At 46.5% G+C, this 20323-nt stretch overlaps 2 protein-coding genes across 2 annotated transcripts in view; one reads left to right on the top strand and one right to left on the bottom strand.

The window, feature by feature from the left end:
• LOC115548609 (inner ear-specific collagen-like) overlaps positions 1–2592 on the bottom strand; it is a 4463-nt gene extending 1871 nt beyond the window's left edge. The window contains exons 1-5 of the mRNA XM_030363362.1: positions 2479–2592; positions 1507–1945; positions 944–1024; positions 510–590; positions 1–192 (exon numbers count right to left, since the gene is read on the bottom strand). The exon at positions 1–192 is cut by the window's left edge and continues 1871 nt beyond it. Coding sequence (XP_030219222.1) covers positions 1–192; positions 510–590; positions 944–1024; positions 1507–1945; positions 2479–2481 — 796 coding nt within the window. The 5' untranslated portion in view covers positions 2482–2592. The remainder of the gene's footprint in view (positions 193–509; positions 591–943; positions 1025–1506; positions 1946–2478) is intronic.
• A 9354-nt stretch (positions 2593–11946) lies between these two features.
• Positions 11947–18225, top strand: LOC115548271 (NXPE family member 3-like). Its single transcript, XM_030362779.1, has 6 exons — positions 11947–12358; positions 14143–14321; positions 15000–15760; positions 15846–15916; positions 16023–16244; positions 16349–18225. The coding sequence occupies exons 2-6, from the start codon at positions 14175–14177 to the stop codon at positions 16894–16896; spliced, it is 1749 nt and encodes a 582-aa protein (XP_030218639.1). The 5' UTR covers positions 11947–12358; positions 14143–14174; the 3' UTR covers positions 16897–18225.
• The last annotated feature ends 2098 nt before the right edge of the window (positions 18226–20323 follow it).

The following is a 20323-nucleotide window of genomic DNA, read 5'->3' on the forward strand; positions in this document are numbered from 1 at the left end:
TCAGGCCTCCGGGGCCCATTGGCCCCCTGGGGCCCATCAGCCCTGGGAGGCCCCTGCCGCCGGCACTCCCAGGGAGTCCAGGGTGGCCAGGTGGGCCCTCAACGCTGTCACATGACGCAGGGCAGGTGCCGTCCTCTCCGGGAGGCCCCATTACACCCTGGGGCCCAACAAACCCGACGTCCCCTTTGTCTCCTAGGAACACAGACACACACACACACACACACACACACACACACACACACACACACACACAACACACACACACACACCGACTAGAACGCGTGCCTGCAACTACCATGTGACCACCATGTTTGAACCATGTGACCACCATGTCACTGTCATGTGACCACCATGTGACTAGTTTGATCTCAGGCTGCGTTCAGGTTGAAGACGTGTCTCTGTATTTAGGGTTTCAGTCAGGCCTTTGGGCTGCAATCAGAAGGATAAGTCACGTGACGTCGCCTGTATGGCCTGTTACGGTACACACTCATGACGGGATGCGCACAAACCTTTGAAACCTCTGCCCCCCTTTGATCCGTACATTCCCGCTGGTCCCACATCGCCTTTCTCTCCATCATCTCCCTTCTGACCTGAACACACACACACACACACACGGACACAAACACACACGGACACACACACACACACGGACACACACACACACACGGACACACACACACACACGGACACACACACACACACACATACACAAGCACACACAGACACACACACAAGCACACACACACTCACACACACACACGCACACACACATACACACACACACACACGCACAAAAGTTCCCGGTACGTACGGCAGAATCAGTACACTCAGTACAGTACATGGCGGTATTAGGAATTTCCCTGTTTGTAAAATACACCTTAAAACAAGACATTTTAAATGAGATCAAACTGGATCCGACCGGCCAACAGATCCTCCTACCTACCCTTCAGGCCTGGCTGGCCCGTGTACCCCGGACGACCTCTGAACCCCGTCAAGCCTCTCCTCCCCGGGCTCCCGGGACTCCCTAGTGGGGGTTCATCAGAAGACAACAACCTTACAATACGACCGCACAGGGACTGGAACCCCTCACCGGGCTGTGTTGGTGCCTTGCTCTGCCCTCTGGTCTACGAAGGGACTGGAACCCTTAACTCTGTTGTGTTGGTGCCTTGCTCTGCCCTCTGGTCTACGAAGGGACTGGAACCCTTAACTCTGTTGTGTTGGTGCCTTGCTCTGCCCTCTGGTCTACAACGGGACTGGAACCCATAACTCTGTTGTGTGGGTGCCTTACTCTGCCCTCTGGTCTACAACGGGACTGGAACCCTTAACTCTGTTACAACCCCTCACCGTGCTGTGTTGGTGCCTTGCTCTGCCTGCCAAACTGCCCTTCCCCCCTCTCAAAGTCTGTGTTTTGTTATGTGACTGGACCAACGGGTCAGGGGAGCAGAACCTGGGACACCGAGGGATGTGGGGAGGTTCTACTGAAGGGGTCCTACGTGCCTGGGAGACCTCTGAAGCCCTGGTCCCCTTTGGGCCCCTGGCCTCCTTTGCAGAAGCGGCAGTAGCACCTCCAGGGGACCTGGGCCCCCGGCAGGATGGAGTCGCAGATGTCCCCGGGGGGCTCCATCTCCATGCCCATGTCCATTGGCCCCGACCGGAGCCGGTTGTTGCCCGTGTCGTTGCCCATGGCCAACATGTAGTCGTCTTGGAAGTAGGGGAGGTCGTCCGAGGATGTGGTCGGGGGATCCATGGAGAAGGTGTTGGGGTCAATGCCGTAGGTATGCTGCTGCGCGTGGACGGGTTCGGGCGGTGTGACCGGGGTGGTGGCGTTCTGTATGTCGGTTTCGTTCTGTGCAATGGTAGTGGTCTTTACAGTGGTGGCGGTGTGCACACGGTTGGCTGTGCAGACGCAGGAGAGCAGGAGACCCGCCAGCAGCCTGCAGAACGTCTGGAGGAGGACAGAAGCATCAGCACCCAAACCCAGCGACTCACCTCAGATTCACGGGGACCCCATCGCGCCACTGGGGTTCCCCGGTCAGGTCCTGCTCGTCGGTTAGATGACATTATCACAAGACTGGTCTTGGGTTGACACATGAACGACGGGGCAGTTTGCGATGTCCCTATTGGATTTCTGAACAGGGTGTGCAGGGATTACCGGAGATCAAACTCTGGTAGTGAGCTATCAATATTGAAGAACGGTGACTGCCAATGCCGACAACGTGAATAAGGAAACATCACTTACAATCAACTTGTGCGTCAACAGTACAAAGAGCCATTCAACGGATTTGAAATATGTTTGTATTTTTTTTCTAATCTCTTATTCCTTCATATAGGCTTGCTAAAGTAGATGCAATTTATATCGGAATAAAATATGGCAAATGTTTTGGGAAAAGTCCCCCCCCCCCCCCCAAAAAAAAAAAAAAGCTATCCATCTCATTGGAGTGCGGCTGGGAAACAATTGGAGGCGTCCATCCTACTCACCATGTCGCTCGTTTTGTCTGAGTCCCGTTGCCTGAGGAGTTTCTGGGAAAATGATGAGCAGCATTTGGTTCGCCCGTCAATTTATAAGCCTCAGTGTCCCCAGCCGGAGTCCACCTCTCACGCACGCGGACTCCAGGAACGCCAAAACTCTGGAGGATGGGAGGGGAACGCCGGGATGACCTCGTTAAGGATAAACGGCATTGATCAGATAAAAAAAAGAAAAGAACAGAACAGAAGGCTGTCTTTCTCTGGCTGGGTCTGTCCTCCACCCGTCTCTCTTTCATACCCCCCTTCATTCTCTGAGAACAAGGCTGTCCTGCCACTGGGTGTTAAAACCACAACAAACCTCAGGTCTCAATAACAGCCACCCCTCCAGAGTCTCCGCTACCCCTGAGCCAGCTGGCGGGGACCCAAGGTGGTCCCAGCTCCAACGCAGCGGTGCTCCAGGCTGAGAAGGGGAAAGTTGGGGTTTCGGTTTGTGATGCTTGGTTTGGTTTTGGGGATGGGAGGCAAAGCAGAGCTATTGAAAGGAAGAGAGAGTTGATTGAACCCTTTCTATATCTCTGCTTGACTCCCTCGGTTTACGTAACCGAGCGACACAAGCAGAGATACGGACGGGAAGAGAGAAAGGGGTTCATTTCATCTGTAGGACCAATTGGAAGCCGTTGTTTGATAGAGAATTCTCCCTCTCCATTTAATGCGCATGATTATTAACAGCAGCCGGAGCAATGAGACGTAAAGATGTTCTTAAATGCCCCCGTCACACGCCTCTGTCTGCGCTCACATTCCTCCCTCACTTTCTACTCCGCTCGGGTTCCCTCTCACCTCTAATCCTTCCATCACCCTTTCTGCCTCCCCTCCCCGCCGCCGCCTTCCTCCCATTGTTGGGCCATGTTGGCGCTGGAGCTCTTCACAGGTAAGACAATCTAGCACATATCCCTGCCCTAGTTCCTGCTGGAGGAGAGGAGCCCACCAGGCAGGAGGAGACCAGCTCCGACTCGATGGCGTCCATCAGCGGAGGGGTGTAAATGGTCTGCATTCATACAGCGTTCTTCTAACCAGTGGCCACCCAAAGCGCTTTACGCTTTATAACATTCACCCGTTCATGCACACATTCACACACCGACGGCGTCGTCAGCCATGCAAGGCGACTCCCAGCTCGTCGGGAGCAGTTAGGATGAGGTGTCTTGCTCAGGGATACTATGATTTGGGTGAAGGGTATGATTCAGTGCCTTGGGCTTGAGGGAAGGGGCAGGGGTAAGGGTAGAGCTGTGGTACGATTAAGGGGTTTAGTAAGGGGTTAGAGTAAGGGTTAGCGGTAAGCGGTTCTGGAGAGCCAGGGGATGACTATGTGTTTAGGGACTGGGGTAAGCGGTTAGGGTGAGCAGTTAGGGTAGCAGCAGGGTTAGCAGTTAGCGGTTCTGAAGAGCTAGGGGATGAGTTTGTGGGTTCGGGGCTCCGTGTCCGGTGCCACCTGCCGTTTAGGAGAAGATCGCATATGGCGTCGTTACGGCCCAATCGGCGACGATGCCTCTCCCTGGCTGTGCGCGGAATCCATGGCCACTTCACCGCGACTGTGAACCCGACTCGACGGGTCGAGGTAAAGTTGAGGAGATCCTCACAACCAGAAAACAAAACAACGACCTCTCGCAATGGAAAAAAAAACATACAAAGAAAGGCAAAGAAAGAAAAACGAACCGGGCAGAGGTTTCTGGGAACCCGCCGAAGAATGGAAGAGGAACTGCAGTCTGAGCCAAGAAACATTGGTTCCCTGACCCCCTGTGTTGTCTGCCTGGTCGACCCCTGCTGTGTGCGTCCCAGTAGCAGGGTGCGGTGCCTCCTCGCTGGAGAGCGCCCGTAACCGGAGAGGGGGAACCATTATCCGGCCCGTTTCTGAGGAGAAACCTAAACATGAGTGGGTCACAAAGGCAATCCGAGCCCGGGGAACAAGGCCTTGACACAAAGCAGCATCGCACGCAGACAATGGCTCACCTTAATACCTGCCCCGGTTTCCACTCACCTGGGACTCACACCTGCGCACTCGTCAGATCTGCTTTGTTCCCGCTGAATATGTTTTTACGGGTGAGTTTGTTTGTGTGTGTGTGTGTGTGTTTGCATTTATATATATGTACTTTGTATTTGTGAGTGTTTTTTGTGCTTTGGTGTGTGTGTGTCTGTGTGTGTGTGTGTGTGTGTGTGTGTGTGTGTGTGTGTGTGTGTGTGTGTGTGCGTGTGCGTGTGTGTGTGTGTGAGTGTGTATGTGTGGGTAGATGTTTCCATGTTTGTGTGTGTTTCTGTGAATGTGTGCGATTGCATTCATTCGTGTGTGTCGTATGTTTCCCCCGGTGTGTGTGTTAAAGAATGTCATGTCATGTTTGTGACTGTATGTTTGTGCGCGTGTATGATTGTGCGTGTATGTGTGCATATGTGCCTGTGTGTGTGTGTGTGTGTGCGCACCTGTGTTTGTGTCTGCATGTGTGTGTGTCTCATGCAATATCTCTTTGATCGTCCTCATCAGGACAAGAGAAGGACAATGACCGGATCTATGTGTGTGTGTGTGTGTGTGGGCAGTGTTTACCTGTAGTGCGTGTGTACTCAAATAATGAGGAGATTCCAGGTGTCGTGTATGATGGATGTAGTCCTACTGCTTTAAGTAAGGCAGGGCAATCATTGAACAGCTCAACAGCACACTGTTTCCTTATTTGTTATTCGAATAAGGCAATTAAAGAATGCAATTATTTTGACCATTTTGTGGAATTATTACTCACCATAAAATACATTTTGCACATAAACCGTTGGTGTGTGTTTTCTTGTGTGTACATGTAAGTGTGTTGTGGGCGCCTGGTCTGTGATGCACAACAGTGGGAGGACCAGTCGGAGCAGAAACAGGCAGAAACCAGGTTTGCGGTGGAACCAAACTTATGGCATTTATTTATAAAGGTGCGGGGGAAAAGGGCAGGGGGCAAACGGAAACTCAAATCGTCACCGGGTCGACGTCAGGGTGCTCTGCCTGGCTCTTCCTGTGATGGGGGGGAGAGACAGAGAGAGAGAGAGACAGGCCAAGCCTAGTGGAGTCTGTGATCCCTGCCGCTGACCACTTCGCCCTGGCTCGGCTTTGGGTTCCTTTTGGGAGTTTTGGGGGTTCCTCTTCAGCTGCAAGACTTCTCTCTGATGTCAGCACGACACAACTTACACACGTCAAAGAAACAGCTCTTCGGTCCGCTTGGACGTAATTCCACTATGGGTTCAGTTGGGTCAAGAGGGTTAGCCACAGGCTATGGAGTTAGAATCATGCCAAAACCCCACACACACACACACACAAAACGGGTTTTACTCACGCACAACGATTCACACACACACTAAACGTGTTTTACTCGCGCACAATGATTCATACTCAGTGAGGTTTGCAACAGGACAATTGTTTGTCACGTGACTTTTGGCACTCATTTTCCCCCTTGCTGATCCACGCGCAAATGCCTTCAGATCCACGCGCAACTTTCAGATTTCCGTACTTGTAGAATTGTTTTTTGTACTTGAAAGATTTTAGTTTGTACTTGAAAGATTTTAGTTTGTACTTGGAGGATATTTTTTTGTAATAGAAGAAATATGTTTCTTTGTAAGTGTAAAACATACTGTATTTGTTTCTAAAGCAAAATGCATTAGTTTGTGAATGATGTTTTGCATTTGCAAACCACACTGAGTGTGTGTGTGAATCGTTGTGCGTGAGTAAGACACGTTTTGTGTGTGTGTGAATCGTTGTGCGTGAGTAAAACTCGTTTTGTGTGTGTGTGGGGTTTTGGCATGATTCTAACTCCATAACAGGCCTCTTACCACGAGACTGGCCTAGTGTGTGTCTGGTCTCCACATGCTCCTCCAGCATGTCAGGCTTCAGCTTGTTCTGGTGGATTTAAAATGCCTCCTGATTGCAGGGCTAACTCAGCAAACCTGTGAGTGATAAGCTGAGAAACGAGTAAGGCAGCGTCTCTATGGCACAGCTTTTAGGGTAGTATCTCCCATCCAACACCACACCCACACAACTTGGCTGCCTTTGCCTTCCTTTGTGGCTACCATTTGGCCATGTGGGGCACTGCTCACCGGCTGGGCCATCACAGTGTGTGTGTGTGTGTGTGTGTGTGTGTGTGTGTGTGTGTTTGTGTGTGTGTGTGTGTGTGTGTGTGTGTGTGTGTGTGTGTGTGTGTGTGTGTGTGTGTGTGTGTGTGTGTGTGTGTGTGTGTGTGTGTGTATCTGCACCCATATTCAAAACTCAGGTTTTGAATATGCAGGTTACACACAACTGTAACCTGCCCGACCTAATAACATACAAAGTATAGGGGCCAACATCTATCACAAAGTGAGGGTGAGTGTCATCGAGGAAGAGCCGGATCGTGGACAAAAAAAATTCCCTAAAAATCGATTGTAAATCAATCTCTTTTTGAATTTAAACTGATATTTATAGAAATATATGCTGTCGCCAAAGGGCTTGGACTAAGGAAATTTCCAGTTTATCATGCGCTTAACAACTCATGCTCAAGGTTGTACAAAAGAACAGCTAAAAATAAGAAATATAAGTCATCTTTGCTTATTCCGTATTTTTTAAATACTGGGTTCCTATTATATTATTACAGTAGTTGCGTTTCCATTGTGATGATGCAAATCTTTAAAAAGTTTGCAAAAAAGTAATTCGAATTAGGTGCGTTTCCATCAAGTGGTTGGAGCGGGTAACTACCCTAGTTCTGCCTGGAGGTGGCGCTGTAGGCAAAAAATGTATGCCGACTGTGGCTGTAATAAATGCTAGAAATAGAAAAGCTGTAACAAATGTAACAAAAAACGGTTAGTCCGCCAATAGAGAAGAGTAACAACAAACAACAAACATGGAGAGAGGAATTCAGCAGCAATTGGTTTCCCTTGGGCAAGTCATAACTGTTCTTTCAGTGAAATTATCATTGGCTATTTTAACTTCATTCCGTAGACGAAGAAATAGAGAAATTACAATGTACACAGCGGTAGCAAGGGAAATACGAGGACGACGTCGAGTGCCTTACGTATGGGAGAGCACAATAGGGTGATGACGTTACACGTCGATGTCGGCAGGGTTGCTATGGCCGGTCGTTATGCGGAAACCGGAAAGACTGTCAGTCCTGTGTGTTCAAAGTTCGCTAGATCACAGCTGTTTCGAAAAGTGTGTTTCCATCTCCCATTTTGCGAATTTACTCTCTTTCTTATTTCTCAAAAACCACCTCAAGTGAGCGGATAAACTTTTTTGCGAATTAGAGGATTTTTATGCGTATTTTGGTGTTTCCATCACCGTTTACTGATTCGATACTTCAAAGTCAGTGGCGCCACCATGGGGTGGCGAGGGGTGGCTATTGCCACCCCAAAATCATCCTTTGCCACCCCATTTGCCACCCCTAAGACAATTTTTATTATGCATATTCATTTTAAATATATAATGTGGTCTAGATTTTTTTGAATTCACAATAGTTCGTAATGTGAAAACGAGCAGTAAATGCAGTAAATGCGCTGCGTAGCGGTTATCAATGAAGTACGACATAATATTGTGTGTGGAATAGGTATTTTGGCGCCCCCTCTGGCTGCAGGCGCACACTTCTGCTCGCATAGACGGAATGAAACCCTCACTGAAGTCCGTAGGACAACGTTACCCCCCCCCCCCCCCCCCCCTAAGATTTGCTGTGGCCCCCATTGGCCACCCCTGGAATAATCTTCTGGAGGCGCCACTGTTCAAAGTTCGCATAAAATCAGGGGGATGGTGTAGTTACGACCTACTGAGCAAGTATATGGCTGTTTGGGAGAAATAATGTGAGGCAGTTTACTTACTTGAATTATAGTAGGCCTAATTTGGGTAATTTGAACTAATTAAATGTTTTACCGTTGCCGCTGCTAGTTAGATAGATAGATAGATAGATGGATGGATGGATGGATGGATGGATGGATGGATGGATGGATGGATGGATAGATGGATAGATAGAAAGATAACTTTTATTGTCATTGCACATGTTACAGAGCAACGAAATTACCAGTTACATTCCGTCCAAGAAACATAGAAAGACAGTGTGGGGAAACAGGACGGAGAGACCGTCAGGCGCTTGTTTGATAAGAAACATGCTGCCCTCTTTAGAAAAGGAAAAATAAAAAGCTAAACAAGAGGGTGACCAGGGGAAAAAAAGTCAATACCCCAAACTATGCTCCTTTAGGGGGGGCACAGTGTAGGGATTAAGCAACATATCGAAAACATCACAAACACATGTGGGAGGGGGGAAGGGAGTTGGGGAGGGGAGGTGTCACAGCTCAGACCCCGGGAGGAGGACGCAGCCAACCAGGGACGTGCACAGGGATTTTGAGGGGCAGTTGATCTGGCTATATGAAGGACTGAGAATAAAAGGGTCTTCATTAATATATTAATACAAATAAGCAAAACACTGAAATAACTACTACTAACGATAATGCAGAAAAACATGACTTGAAGAAGAAGAACATAACATGAACACAAACATAATTAAACAACATCCTATCAAGTCACTGATAAGTTTCTCCAAATTGACATTTTAAAAATGCAAAGCTTCAAAAGAGAAGCCTTCATAACCTCTTCTTTGTCGATTGGTATGTCCTTCTGTATGGACAGCAGGAGGAGGTCAGACAGCTGCTCTTGACCACACTGATTTCGGATTTCGGACAGGGTAGTGATGTGCTCCTCTTTGCTGCCTCCTTTAGTTGTCTCTCTCTCTCCTGAATCCTCCTCTTTTCACTGGGCATTTCGGCTTCACTTAACAATAACAAACAATACCCAAAATAGTGATAAGATTTAGGCATGAACCATTTTGAATGAAAGAATTCATGTGATGCATTACTTCCATCTTTTATTCTTCTTGTTAAAACGAAATGTTAGAAACTATCAGCAGACATGTAGCATAGCTTGCCTACCAAAGAATGTGTAGACTATGTGATAACGGGCTGCTTGTCTGCAAGCTAGCTAGCTGTCTGATTATTTAGGCAAAACGTTACGTGGCAAACTGAGCCTGGATTTATGAAGATTGTAATTCATTTCATAAAACGTGATGATGATTGTTTGTTTGTTATACATCTCAAATTCACCTTTTCCGACAACATCAAGGCAGTCGTCTCACAGGTGCCGGTGTTCCGGTCGCGTGCAGCGCTGCAGCTACTTAAAGCACGCCGCGCGGCAACTCGCCGTCCCCGTTCATTTCAATGAGGGAAGGGCGGCAGAGGGGAGGCGGTCAAAAGCGGCTATTGCCGCGCGGAAGAGTTTGCCCTCCCCCTACTGACTTTCACTCTCAGTGCCCGAACGGAATTGAATGAGGCTACGCTTACTTTATGAAATGTTTCGAGTGGCGATTTTTTTTATCTAGGCCTACATGAAATTCTGCATCCATTAAATTATAAAAAATAAATAAAAAATAAAAAATAATATTTCCTCGGAAGGGCAACCTGAGTCGAGGAGGGCATATGGGCAGTTGCCCAAGCAACCTGAGCAACCCCCCTGTGCACGTCCCTGCAGCCAACGGGCGCATCGCATCACTCACGGCATACAATACTGCAACGAGGGATGGGGAGGGGGAGGGAGTCCAGTAGGCGGTGAGTCCAGGGTGTGTGTGTGTGTGTTATCTGTCTTGTGTGTGTGTGTGTGTGTGTGTGTGTGTGTGTGTGTGTGTGTGTGTGTGTGTGTGTGTGTGTGTGTGTGTGTGTGTGTGTGTGTGTGTGTGTGTGTGTGTGTGTGTGTGTGTGTGTGTGTGTGTGTGTGTGTGTGTGAGCCCAAGGACTCCATCTCCACCCAGACTCAACAGTGTCTCTCCCGTCTGATGATGGTGACGAGGACACGGCCGTCGCCGTGGAGACGACCACGAAGAGTTCCGAACCAGAGACCAAGTTCACGGGAGGTGGAGGATAGGGGGAGGGGTGGCAGGGCAACTGTCTGCATAACAACCAGGGGAGAGGTGAGATATCAGCCTTCCAAGGCCGAAGTAGGGGAGCCGAATAAAGATAGCGATTGCTTTGGGTCAGGCCAACTCTGCAGTTTTTCGCCAATCTTAAAGTCTCTCTGACACTCTCTGCAGTGATCCAACCCCAGAATCCAAAAAGCCGAATTGGCCGAAATTCGATGGCCCGTTTAAGCCCGGTCCAACTTCACCAGAACGGTATCCAATTTGCGGTGAAGACGAAGACGAGGTAGAGGGCGGCCCCCTTCTGGAAGGTTCTGGAAGGTTTGGAAGTAGTGTTGGCTCGGGTCGTTCGCGAACCGGTTCGAATGAACGAGTCTTTAGGACGAACGAACCGAACCGGTTCGTTTATCTCGTTCGTCTCGTTCACCATTCGATTCACCGGAAACTCGACTGAACGAGTTTCTGGTAGCACTAACTCCACTGAGCTTGACTGACTCAGCTGAGAACCGTGCAATGGCGTGCATTCCATGATGCAATTTACCGCTACCGGAAACTAGGCTGATTCGCGAACGACTCCTCCCAGTTCATTCGAGTTCCCGGTGAATCGATTCACCTGAAACTCGACTGAGCAGGGAGCAAGGGCGTAACCACGCATTCTTTGGGGGGGTCGTGTCCCCCCCAATGTTGAGAAAATACTAACCTGTCCCCCCCAATATACAGCAGGTTAAAATGTAAAATATATGTTCTCTTTTTATGAACCCTGTCAATGGATCGGTCTCTTGTTATGCAGTGATGTTGCTAGGTACGCGTCCTGCGTCCCTGACGCATTAAAATCTGAAAGGACGCACTAAACTCACTATCCATGCGTCCCGGGGACGCATCTCATTTTCCTCATGAAAAACGATACATTGTGAACATTAAACAACTCGTGTTTAATCACAGTAACTGGCCAAAGAAACCTTCTTGTGAGCAGATCGGACAAGCGCTGTTTCAACCCTCTGCGCATGTACTCGGCGCAGATGTGATCCCCTGTACAAGGTATCGCGACATGCTAATTTAGCCGCTACCAAAACAACTAGCTCGTCACCGCTGATTTCATTTCAACAATTAAAAATACGAACTTCATAGTAAATAAACCCACGTTTCCACTGCTCGATGCTGTGCTCATTCGTGTCGAATGAGCAAATCAAACAGGATTTTTTTGCAATCCTTCTGATTGAATATATGTACATTTATGACAAAATCGTGAGGACTAGGCTTGTGACACACACACACACACACAAATGTGGCGCTCGCGCGGTAATAGCTCATTAGCGCCACCTAGTGATCATTATGTGCAAATGCACAGCCTCTCATTAAAATGACTTAGGGGTCATTTGACCCCTCTTGCGGCGCTAGGAGTAAGTAAAAATGGCCCGGCGTTTCTAGTGTTAAACATGAACGGTTGAGTACTCCAGCTCTAACCATATCATACCACCATCAAGGAGTTTAACACTATTAATTTAATTTAAGAAATAGAATAATAATAAAAAAGAAACACATTTTTTAAACTGGGGAGTCGGGACCCATTGAATTTCTCAGGGACCCACCCAACTCGCCACCTGTGGGTCCCGGGGACTCACTACATTGAAAACCTATCAACATCACTGGTTATGTCTTATTTATTTTCAATTTATTTCCGTTTGTTGAGTGTGTGAATCCCCCCTCCTAATTGTACACTTGTGCGATTTAGTTTGAAACCGCCTCGCGACTTTCTGCGTTGTCATGGTTACCCCACACTCTTTCTTCAGTGAGAGCCAAGAAAGTAAAGTTGAGTAATGGAGGATTTGAGGTTACCTAAAAAGCAGAAGAAACTGGACCAACAGCCAAGCATACACAGTTTTTTTTCAGACAGTAAGTAACTTGACAGGCATGCTGAAAGCAGTGGCCAGACAGGGACATGCTCTGGACATGCAGGTGATAAGGTGAGAATTTTGAATATGAGACTAGACAGCCTTACAACATTGTTTATAACCTGGGCCTACATGTCAGCAATACATAAAAGTAGCCTACTTCTAATACAAGCAGAATATATAGACCTAAATGATCACGAAGGTCAGCCACTGTTCTTCTGATAACATAATGACATGTGGTCATGGGTATGTGGTATTTTTCCATTGGAAGCTATCCTTTTTGCTACAGTACTACTGGAAGAGCATAATTGTAATTGGTAGGTGTGTTTAAGGTCAGTAAGCAGCTAACCAAAACAAAGTGTGTGTGTGTGTGTGTGGGGGGGGGGGCGGGGCAGACATTACATTATTACACTATTCCTTTAGATGTGAATTCAAATGGTCAATGTAGTCCTCGAAACTATGTTCTAAATGTCCACATTTTCATAAATAAATATAGAATTGTAGGCAATGCACTTAACAAATAATAATAAAAAATTGGACCCCCCCAATGTCTAAACCATGGTTACGCCCTTGGCTGGGAGGAGTCGTTTGTTCGTTCGACTGAACTCGACTGAACGAACGAATTAAATCCACCACTATTTGGAAGGCGGGACCCCTCTGGAAGGGAAGGTAGAGGGCGCGCCCCTTCTGGAAGGTTTAGAAGGCGGGACAGGCAGTCAGGTAGGACCTAATAGCAGACAGCTGGATAAAGGATAATTTTATTAACGCAAAAGGCAAGGAACACAGGGAAAACCTAACACAGCCAACACACAGGACACAACTCACCACGAACTACAATGATCCGACAAGGAACCAAGGAAAGACAGGGGCTTAAATACTAAACACACAGGGCACGCAACGAGTAACAGCTGGAACGCAGGGGAGGGAGCAGTGATCACACAGGAGGGAAACTTGACATTGGGGAGAAACAAGACAGAGATACTCAATTAAAACAGGAGACACGCCAAAACAAGACAAGGAAAAAAAAACAGAGCATGACAGTAAGTCCTTTACAGTGAAATGCATTCTTCTATGGAGTGCCGTTTGTACACTTTTGCCCCTGAGAACATGCTTTTATGAAGGCTCAACAGACGGACCCCGACCTATCTATCGCTACAAAATCACCATATTTGTTATGTTATTTTTAGTGAGCCACTGATCATTGTGCACTTATTCCAGAATTTGCTCAAGCTTTGCTTACTATTTTTTTACTATACTATACTATTTATCTGATGCATGTGAATCAACAGCATTTGACATTTTCAAGTTACCCACACAGAATTTGATCAATCTATATTTCTTATGTTTTTATTGGGTGGCCGTAGGGGTGGCCCAGCCCAATCATATTATTATTCTTAGTCTGGAGGTTAATGCGCCATTGTGTGTGTGTGTGTGTGTGTGTGTGTGTGTGTGTGTGTGTGTGTGTGTGTGTGTGTGTGTGTGTGTGTGTGTGTGTGTGTGTGTGTGTGTGTGTGTGTGTTTGGCAGTTTGGCCTAGACAGGTCACAGGCCCATTCCAATTTTTTGTATTTTACATAAAAAAACAAAATATAGCAGAGTTAAGGCTTTCAGAATTCTAACATTCTTATTTTTGACCCGCCAACATACGTGGTTGACAAGTCGACAAGACAAACCGTGTCACACCGTGTTCTGTTATACATTAACTGCCTACTCCTCAGTAGCCTACAGACAAGGGTGGATTACTGTACAAATCAAAGGCACTACTGCCCTCTAGTGGTCAGATGTAAGTATCCCACTCTAAAACATCATCTATGAAAGTTATGTTTTAATCGGCCTCTACTCTCTCTATTGTTTTAGTGTTAACAAACCCTCGGACTACTACTGCCGCAATGTTGAAAACGGAACAGGAAGCGTTAGTTAACCATGGGGGGCTGAAGGGGATCATCATGTGTCGATATCGCGCCAAATATGCTCTCATCTTCCTCCTCCTCGCAACCTCTGGTCTCATGTTCCTGCTGCGCAACATTCTCACTCTGGTTAGTGTTGCATCGGTCATTGTGTGTGTGTGTGTGTGTGTGTGTGTGTGTGTGTGTGTGTGTGTGTGTGTGTGTGTGTGTGTGTGTGTGTGTGTGTGTGTGTGTGTGTGTGTGTGTGCGTGTGTGTGTGTGTGAAAAAGTAACATTTTGTTCAATTCCTGAGTTACTTAGTGGGCCTAGAACAAAATATACTATTTGTGATCCTTTATTATATTTATACACCTTAATAATAGCACGTCTTTCATTTTATTGCACTATAAAAAATGAAAGATAGTGTTTTTTGGGGGACATCACACCTCCTCTTTTGTGTAGCACCCATCTCAGTGATATCAACCAGTATGCACCATAAACCTCCCCAAACCTCCCCAAACGCTGGCTATCACAGCTGAAAAGTAAGGAATGACACGGATGATCATTATATATATGTATTTTATGGTATGTGCAAACTATGCAAGCAGTACGAACCAAAATGTGTAATCCAGGCCCTCACGCATGGCACTACACCGATTGGTCATGTGTCCGCACCTCTGTAAAGGTCCGGACCGGCTCGGCAAACAGAGGTCTCGACCGGCCCGTCCACAGCAACATGAAGGCAAACACTGACTAGTTTTCAAGACAACTGCTCAAGGACATGGTCACCTTCACATTAAACCAAACCTCTCTACTTGTCCTCCTCAGAAGCTGGGCTGGCAGAACAGCAGCCGCGCGGCCTTCGCCCAGATGAGGCCCGCCCCTCCGTACCGAGCCCACACCTTCTGCAGCCACCTGGGCCCGGAGCCCACCCCCGACGAAGCCCTGGAGGATCGCTACCTCCTCAAAGCCATCGCCTGGCCCGAGCTCCCCGCCCGCCCCGCCCCTGTGCCTCTCAACCAGACCAGCGACCCTGTGCACAGCCTGTTCACCGTCCTGCCCTCAAAGGGCCAGAAGGAGTGGCATGTTGGGGACCAGCTGGAGGCCCTGGTCCACATGCACGACTTCCAGGGCAGTCCCAAGCGCTACGGCGGGGACTTCCTGGTGGCCCGGCTGCACTCCCCGGACTTTGGGGCCGGGCTGGCGGGCAAGGTAGTGGATCACCTCAACGGCTCCTACTCGGCGCTGTTCCCCCTGCTGTGGGGGGGCTCGGCCCAGGTGCAGATCACCATGGTGCACTCCAGCGAGGCTGTGGCCGTGCTGCAGCGGCTCCGCGAGGAGCGGCCCAACCGGGTCTTCTTCAAGAGTCTGTTCCGCTCGGGCGAGCTGTCCGAGACCACCACGTGCATCCCGTGCCTGCCACTCAACTACCCGCAGCCACCCCTGTGCAACTACACCAACCTCCACACGGGGGAGCCCTGGTACTGCTTGAAGCCTGAGCTGCTGAGCTGTGACACCAGGATCAACCACGCCATGGGGGGCTACGAGAATCCCCTCTACACCAACCAAGAAGCGCTGCTATTTCAGAGGTCGGGCACTTTATGATGCTTTTCTTGTTCATGTCATTTATAACTTTGGAAAATTTGTTTTTATCGTTTGTTTTTTTGCTCGCAGCCGTATAAACATCAAAGTTATCATCCATACATCAGGACCAGATCGTATCAACGTGCTTCCTCAGAAGATAGGTACACAGAAACTGCAACAGTTTATGGAGGAGGTTGCTCATGTGGTGGTGGTGCCCAGTTTTGTGTGTTTCTTCTTTTGAAATGTCTTGTCATACTCATATCCCAGATGAAACAGAGTTAGAAAGCAGCACCATCAAAGCAGAGCCGGATAAGTACACCCCTTCTGGCTATTACTACCAAGGCACTTGGAGGCCCCTCTGTGGAACTTCTGTTCGCCAGTTTAACGACTCCTCGTCCATCACGCAGTGCCTTACTGGCAAGGTGATCCATATGTACGGAGACTCCACGATGAGGCAGTGGTTTGAGTACCTCAGCGCTTTCATACCAGGTGAGCACCGACTTTATCTCTGTGTGCACGATGCTCTGACCCTTATTCATTTCCCATTGTTCATTTCCAATGTGCGCGTTCTTTCGGTCATTCCTTCAAATCAGATTTCAACCTGCACCGTACAAAGAACGTGGGCCCCTTGATGGCAGTGGACTTTAAAAACAACATCCTGATGAACTACCGCTGCCACGGTCCGCCCATCAGAATCCTCCCTGTCAGCACCAGCGAGCTACGCTACGTCGCCGATGAGCTGGACGGCCTGGCCGGAGGCCCCGACACCGTGGTGGTCTTCAGCATCTGGGCCCACTTCACATCTTTCCCCATTGAGGTCTACATTCGCCGCATGCGGCACATCCGCCAGGCGCTAGTACGGCTCCTGGACCGGGGCCCCGGAACCCTCGTGATAATCCGCTCGGCTAACTTTGTGGCCATGGACCAGACGACAAGCAAGCACAGCAGCGACTGGTTCTCGCTGCAGATCGACACGGTTCTCAGGACCATGTTCAAGGGCCTGGGTGTTGTGTTTGTGGATGCCTGGGAGATGACCTTAGCCCATCATAGCCCCCACAACATCCACCCGCCCCCGCCCATCATCAAGAACATGGTGGATCTCATCCTGTCTCATGTGTGCCCTGACAAGAAGAAGAGCTAATGGAAAACAAAGGAGGGGGGGAAGAAGTAGATTCAGATTCATGTGATTGAGGAGCAGGTAGGCGTTAAGCACCTTGCTAAAGGATGCCTACAGGTAGTCTCAGGACTTTGGAGATCGAACCCAGTATATAGCCAACTGGTAACTTTGTCGGGCTCTTAGTAATAATAATAATACATTTAATTTAGAGGCGCTTTTCAAGGTCACCCAAGGTTAGTCACCTTTCTATCTATAATTCTCTGGAGTGAACTGTTCCTTATACATAACTCCGCTTAATATATGGCTATTGATTTAATTTATTCACTTATCGAAGCAATATTTGATTTTAAATGTGGTTTTATTATTTAGTAAATACAAATAGTCCGCCACAGTTGTCAGGGCATAGCACTTTGCCAAGCAACGTGTAAACAACTTAACCAGAGTTAACTAGTCATGCAGTGTTTGTTTTTAAAAAAGAAAAGGAACGGCAGCTCTTAACCTAGCTGGTCCGCTGCTCAATCCAAACCCGCATGCTTCAATGAAAATCAAAACATGTCAGCTATGTATAGGTCCATAACAGTTTGTAACCCACAGTAAAATGGGGGTTATATCCTTAAATTGTCCAATGCATTGTAACCATTGTTGGAGCAGTGTATATTTACAAGCTGATTTTGGATGATGGTTTGTGGTTTGCATATCTTACATTTCCCATGTCTTTCATATAATAAGATATTATTGTATTCTTTTTACACTTCACTTGAGTGCTTGTTTAATCTCTGGTTAGAACCAAACTATATAGACCATACAACATTTAATTGTATTTCCAATAATTTGAATCTGAACTGAACTCCTATCTATTATTTTGCTTATGAATGCCTTTAGTAAAAATCGTGCATTTCTTTGCAGTATTTTGGTAGTGGAATTTACTGTGCGATCCAAAGGGGTAGGGGGCAAAAATCTTGCCTATAGGGCGCCAAATTGGTCAGGGCCGGGTGCCAAAAAGTGATCAGCTGCCAGAAAGTGATTTCAGCCGCGGGAGCGCACACAGCCTGTTAAAGCTAGGCTTTATCGCCTCGAAACGTGTGTGCGGCAGCAAAGTCTGATCAGTCATACTAGTCAATAGCACTACAGGACTATTGACCGCTGTATTAACACAGATATGTATTTTAAGGTGACAAGACATCGACGTTGTACGGGGATCGACGTCTGATCAGTCATAGTACTAGTCAATAGCACTACAGGACTCCGTGAGTCAATTAGGCCTATCCTTCTTTACGTTTTTAAACCACTGTAATCGAAATTATTTCTGTGTGTCTTTTTTATTCAATAAAACATGTAGTTTCTTACTATGCATTTTTTTCCCAGTTTATAGATTTTTCAAGAAGAAGTTTTTTTCTTCTCAAAATGAATTGATAACATTCATGAGTAGGTCCTATCACATTAAATAGATTAGGGTTCAAACTGACACTATAACATTCATGTGGGGTATGTGGGGTAGATAAGAACAAATCCAGTCTCTTTTATCAGCTGTAATACGTTTTAAAGCAAAAATATGACACATTGGAGTCGTTTTCCTCCTGCCAGAAAATAATCTGAAGTACTCTCTTGGTACTGAAATGTTTTATATGCCTTAAAATGAGTTGATAACATTCATGAGTATCACATTATATCCCATCCTGTGTCTATTACCGGCTGAAACACCTTTACATGGGCAAATATAAGACATTTCAGTCGTTTCAATCCTGCCAGAAAATGATCTGAAGCCGAATCTTGTAGTTAAAATGATGTTTCAACTGACACTATAACATTCATGTGGGCTATATGGGGTAGATAAGAACAAATCCTATCACTTTTATCAGCTGTTTTAAAGCGAAAATATGACACATTGGAGTCCTTTGCCTCCGGCCAGAAAATGATGATACTGAAAAGTTTTATATGCTTTAAAATGTGTTGATAATAATCATGAGTATCACCTGCCAGAAAATGATCTCAAGCCGAATCTTGTAGTTAAAATGGTATAATATACACAGCTTTTTATTTCATCACACTAATAATCAGTTTTTGTAGGAATCCAAACTTTTGGTATAATTACAAGGAAAAATCTCTGAACTTTAGAAAATCTTAAATACAGAGACAAGTACAGCTCTCATGTGATTTGCTGAAAACGAGGAAGACATTTGATTGGCTACATAGTTCCCTGTTAAAAAGAAATGTATTTGTTAATCGAGCAATATCAAGGGGGTCTGATGAACCACATATTAATGCAGAGTCCACACCACAGACAACACATTGTTGTCTTGTTCTGTCGTGTTTTTTTAGCCACTACCGCCTTCGCTGTGAACTAATTTGCCTCTTGGGACATTTAATAAAAAACTTTTAACCTTTAACACAAGACATGCTTTCAAAATTGAAAATCATTGTGGATTAGCACAAAATCTTTTATTTTGTAGTAGCTCCCTTGTTTTTAAAGATATCAACACCAAACCACCAAACCGATGTGTCCATAAACTCACATTGAAGATTTCACAGCTTCTTGCTTCCCTTTAAAACACTTTTTCAAGATTCTTAGACAGAATAATAACAGTGAGCGCTACTTTTTTTTGGACTTATTTTTCTTCCAAATTTGCTGCTCTTAAATTAGATCAAGCATGCAAATATTTATTTTAGCATGAAACATACTACCTTTCGGGTAGTTTCGCATTAATTGCGAGTTGCTAAAGCAAACTAATTAAACTAAAATTAATTTTACAGCCAGGAAAGAATTCTATCTATTCTATGTTTACTTTATTAGTTACACACATACCAGGCACATTCAAAGTTATATATGTAACGTAGACACCTTGTACGGTAAATCAGCAAAGGCCACAGTTCCATTTCAATGCTACTTCCTCTTTTTCCCATTCTTCATCCGACATGGCCATGCAGGTCGGATGGTACCACCTCTTGCATTTAGTGCATTCAACCTGAAATACATTTTTAAATCACATTAGATTAGGCTTTCTTGAAAAAAAATGCTAATTGTATATCTGATATCAAATGTTAGCCAAAGCCGTATCCATTAAAGGGGCGATTTTACAGTGCTACTCTGCGTATTCAAAAGTTTAACTTCTTTTAATATTAAATTGATAAATTACCCATTTTGTGTTTCCCTTCTGTCCAGTGGGATTCTCCGGGCCGCAACTGGAACAATGGTCTGTTTCACTGAAGACTAAAATATAGCCCTAGTGATTTTACAAATGACTTTCACTGTTGATTAAAGGTGGGGTAAATAATGGATATAAATACAAATATACGCCAACTCCCCATCACATGCCATTTATCCTGCTCCCTCAGTTCGGAGCAGAAATATCATTTTTACTACAAGATTCGGCTTCAGATAATTTTCTGGCAGGAGGGCAACGACTGAAATGTGAATTTGCCAATATAAAGGTGTTTCAGCTGGTAATAGACA

The sequence above is a fragment of the Gadus morhua genome, chromosome 8 (assembly GCF_902167405.1).
Source record: "Gadus morhua chromosome 8, gadMor3.0, whole genome shotgun sequence".
Lineage (NCBI taxonomy): Eukaryota > Metazoa > Chordata > Actinopteri > Gadiformes > Gadidae > Gadus > Gadus morhua.

Excerpts from the sequence above, each read along its gene's own strand:
- LOC115548271 (XM_030362779.1), top strand. The coding sequence starts at position 14,175 with ATGTTGAAAACGGAACAGGAAGCGTTAGTTAACCATGGGGGGCTGAAG. Across the intron at positions 15,917-16,022 it reads CGTGCTTCCTCAGAAGATAG|ATGAAACAGAGTTAGAAAGC; the intron begins GTACACAGAAAC and ends CTCATATCCCAG. Across the intron at positions 16,245-16,348 it reads CCTCAGCGCTTTCATACCAG|ATTTCAACCTGCACCGTACA; the intron begins GTGAGCACCGAC and ends CCTTCAAATCAG.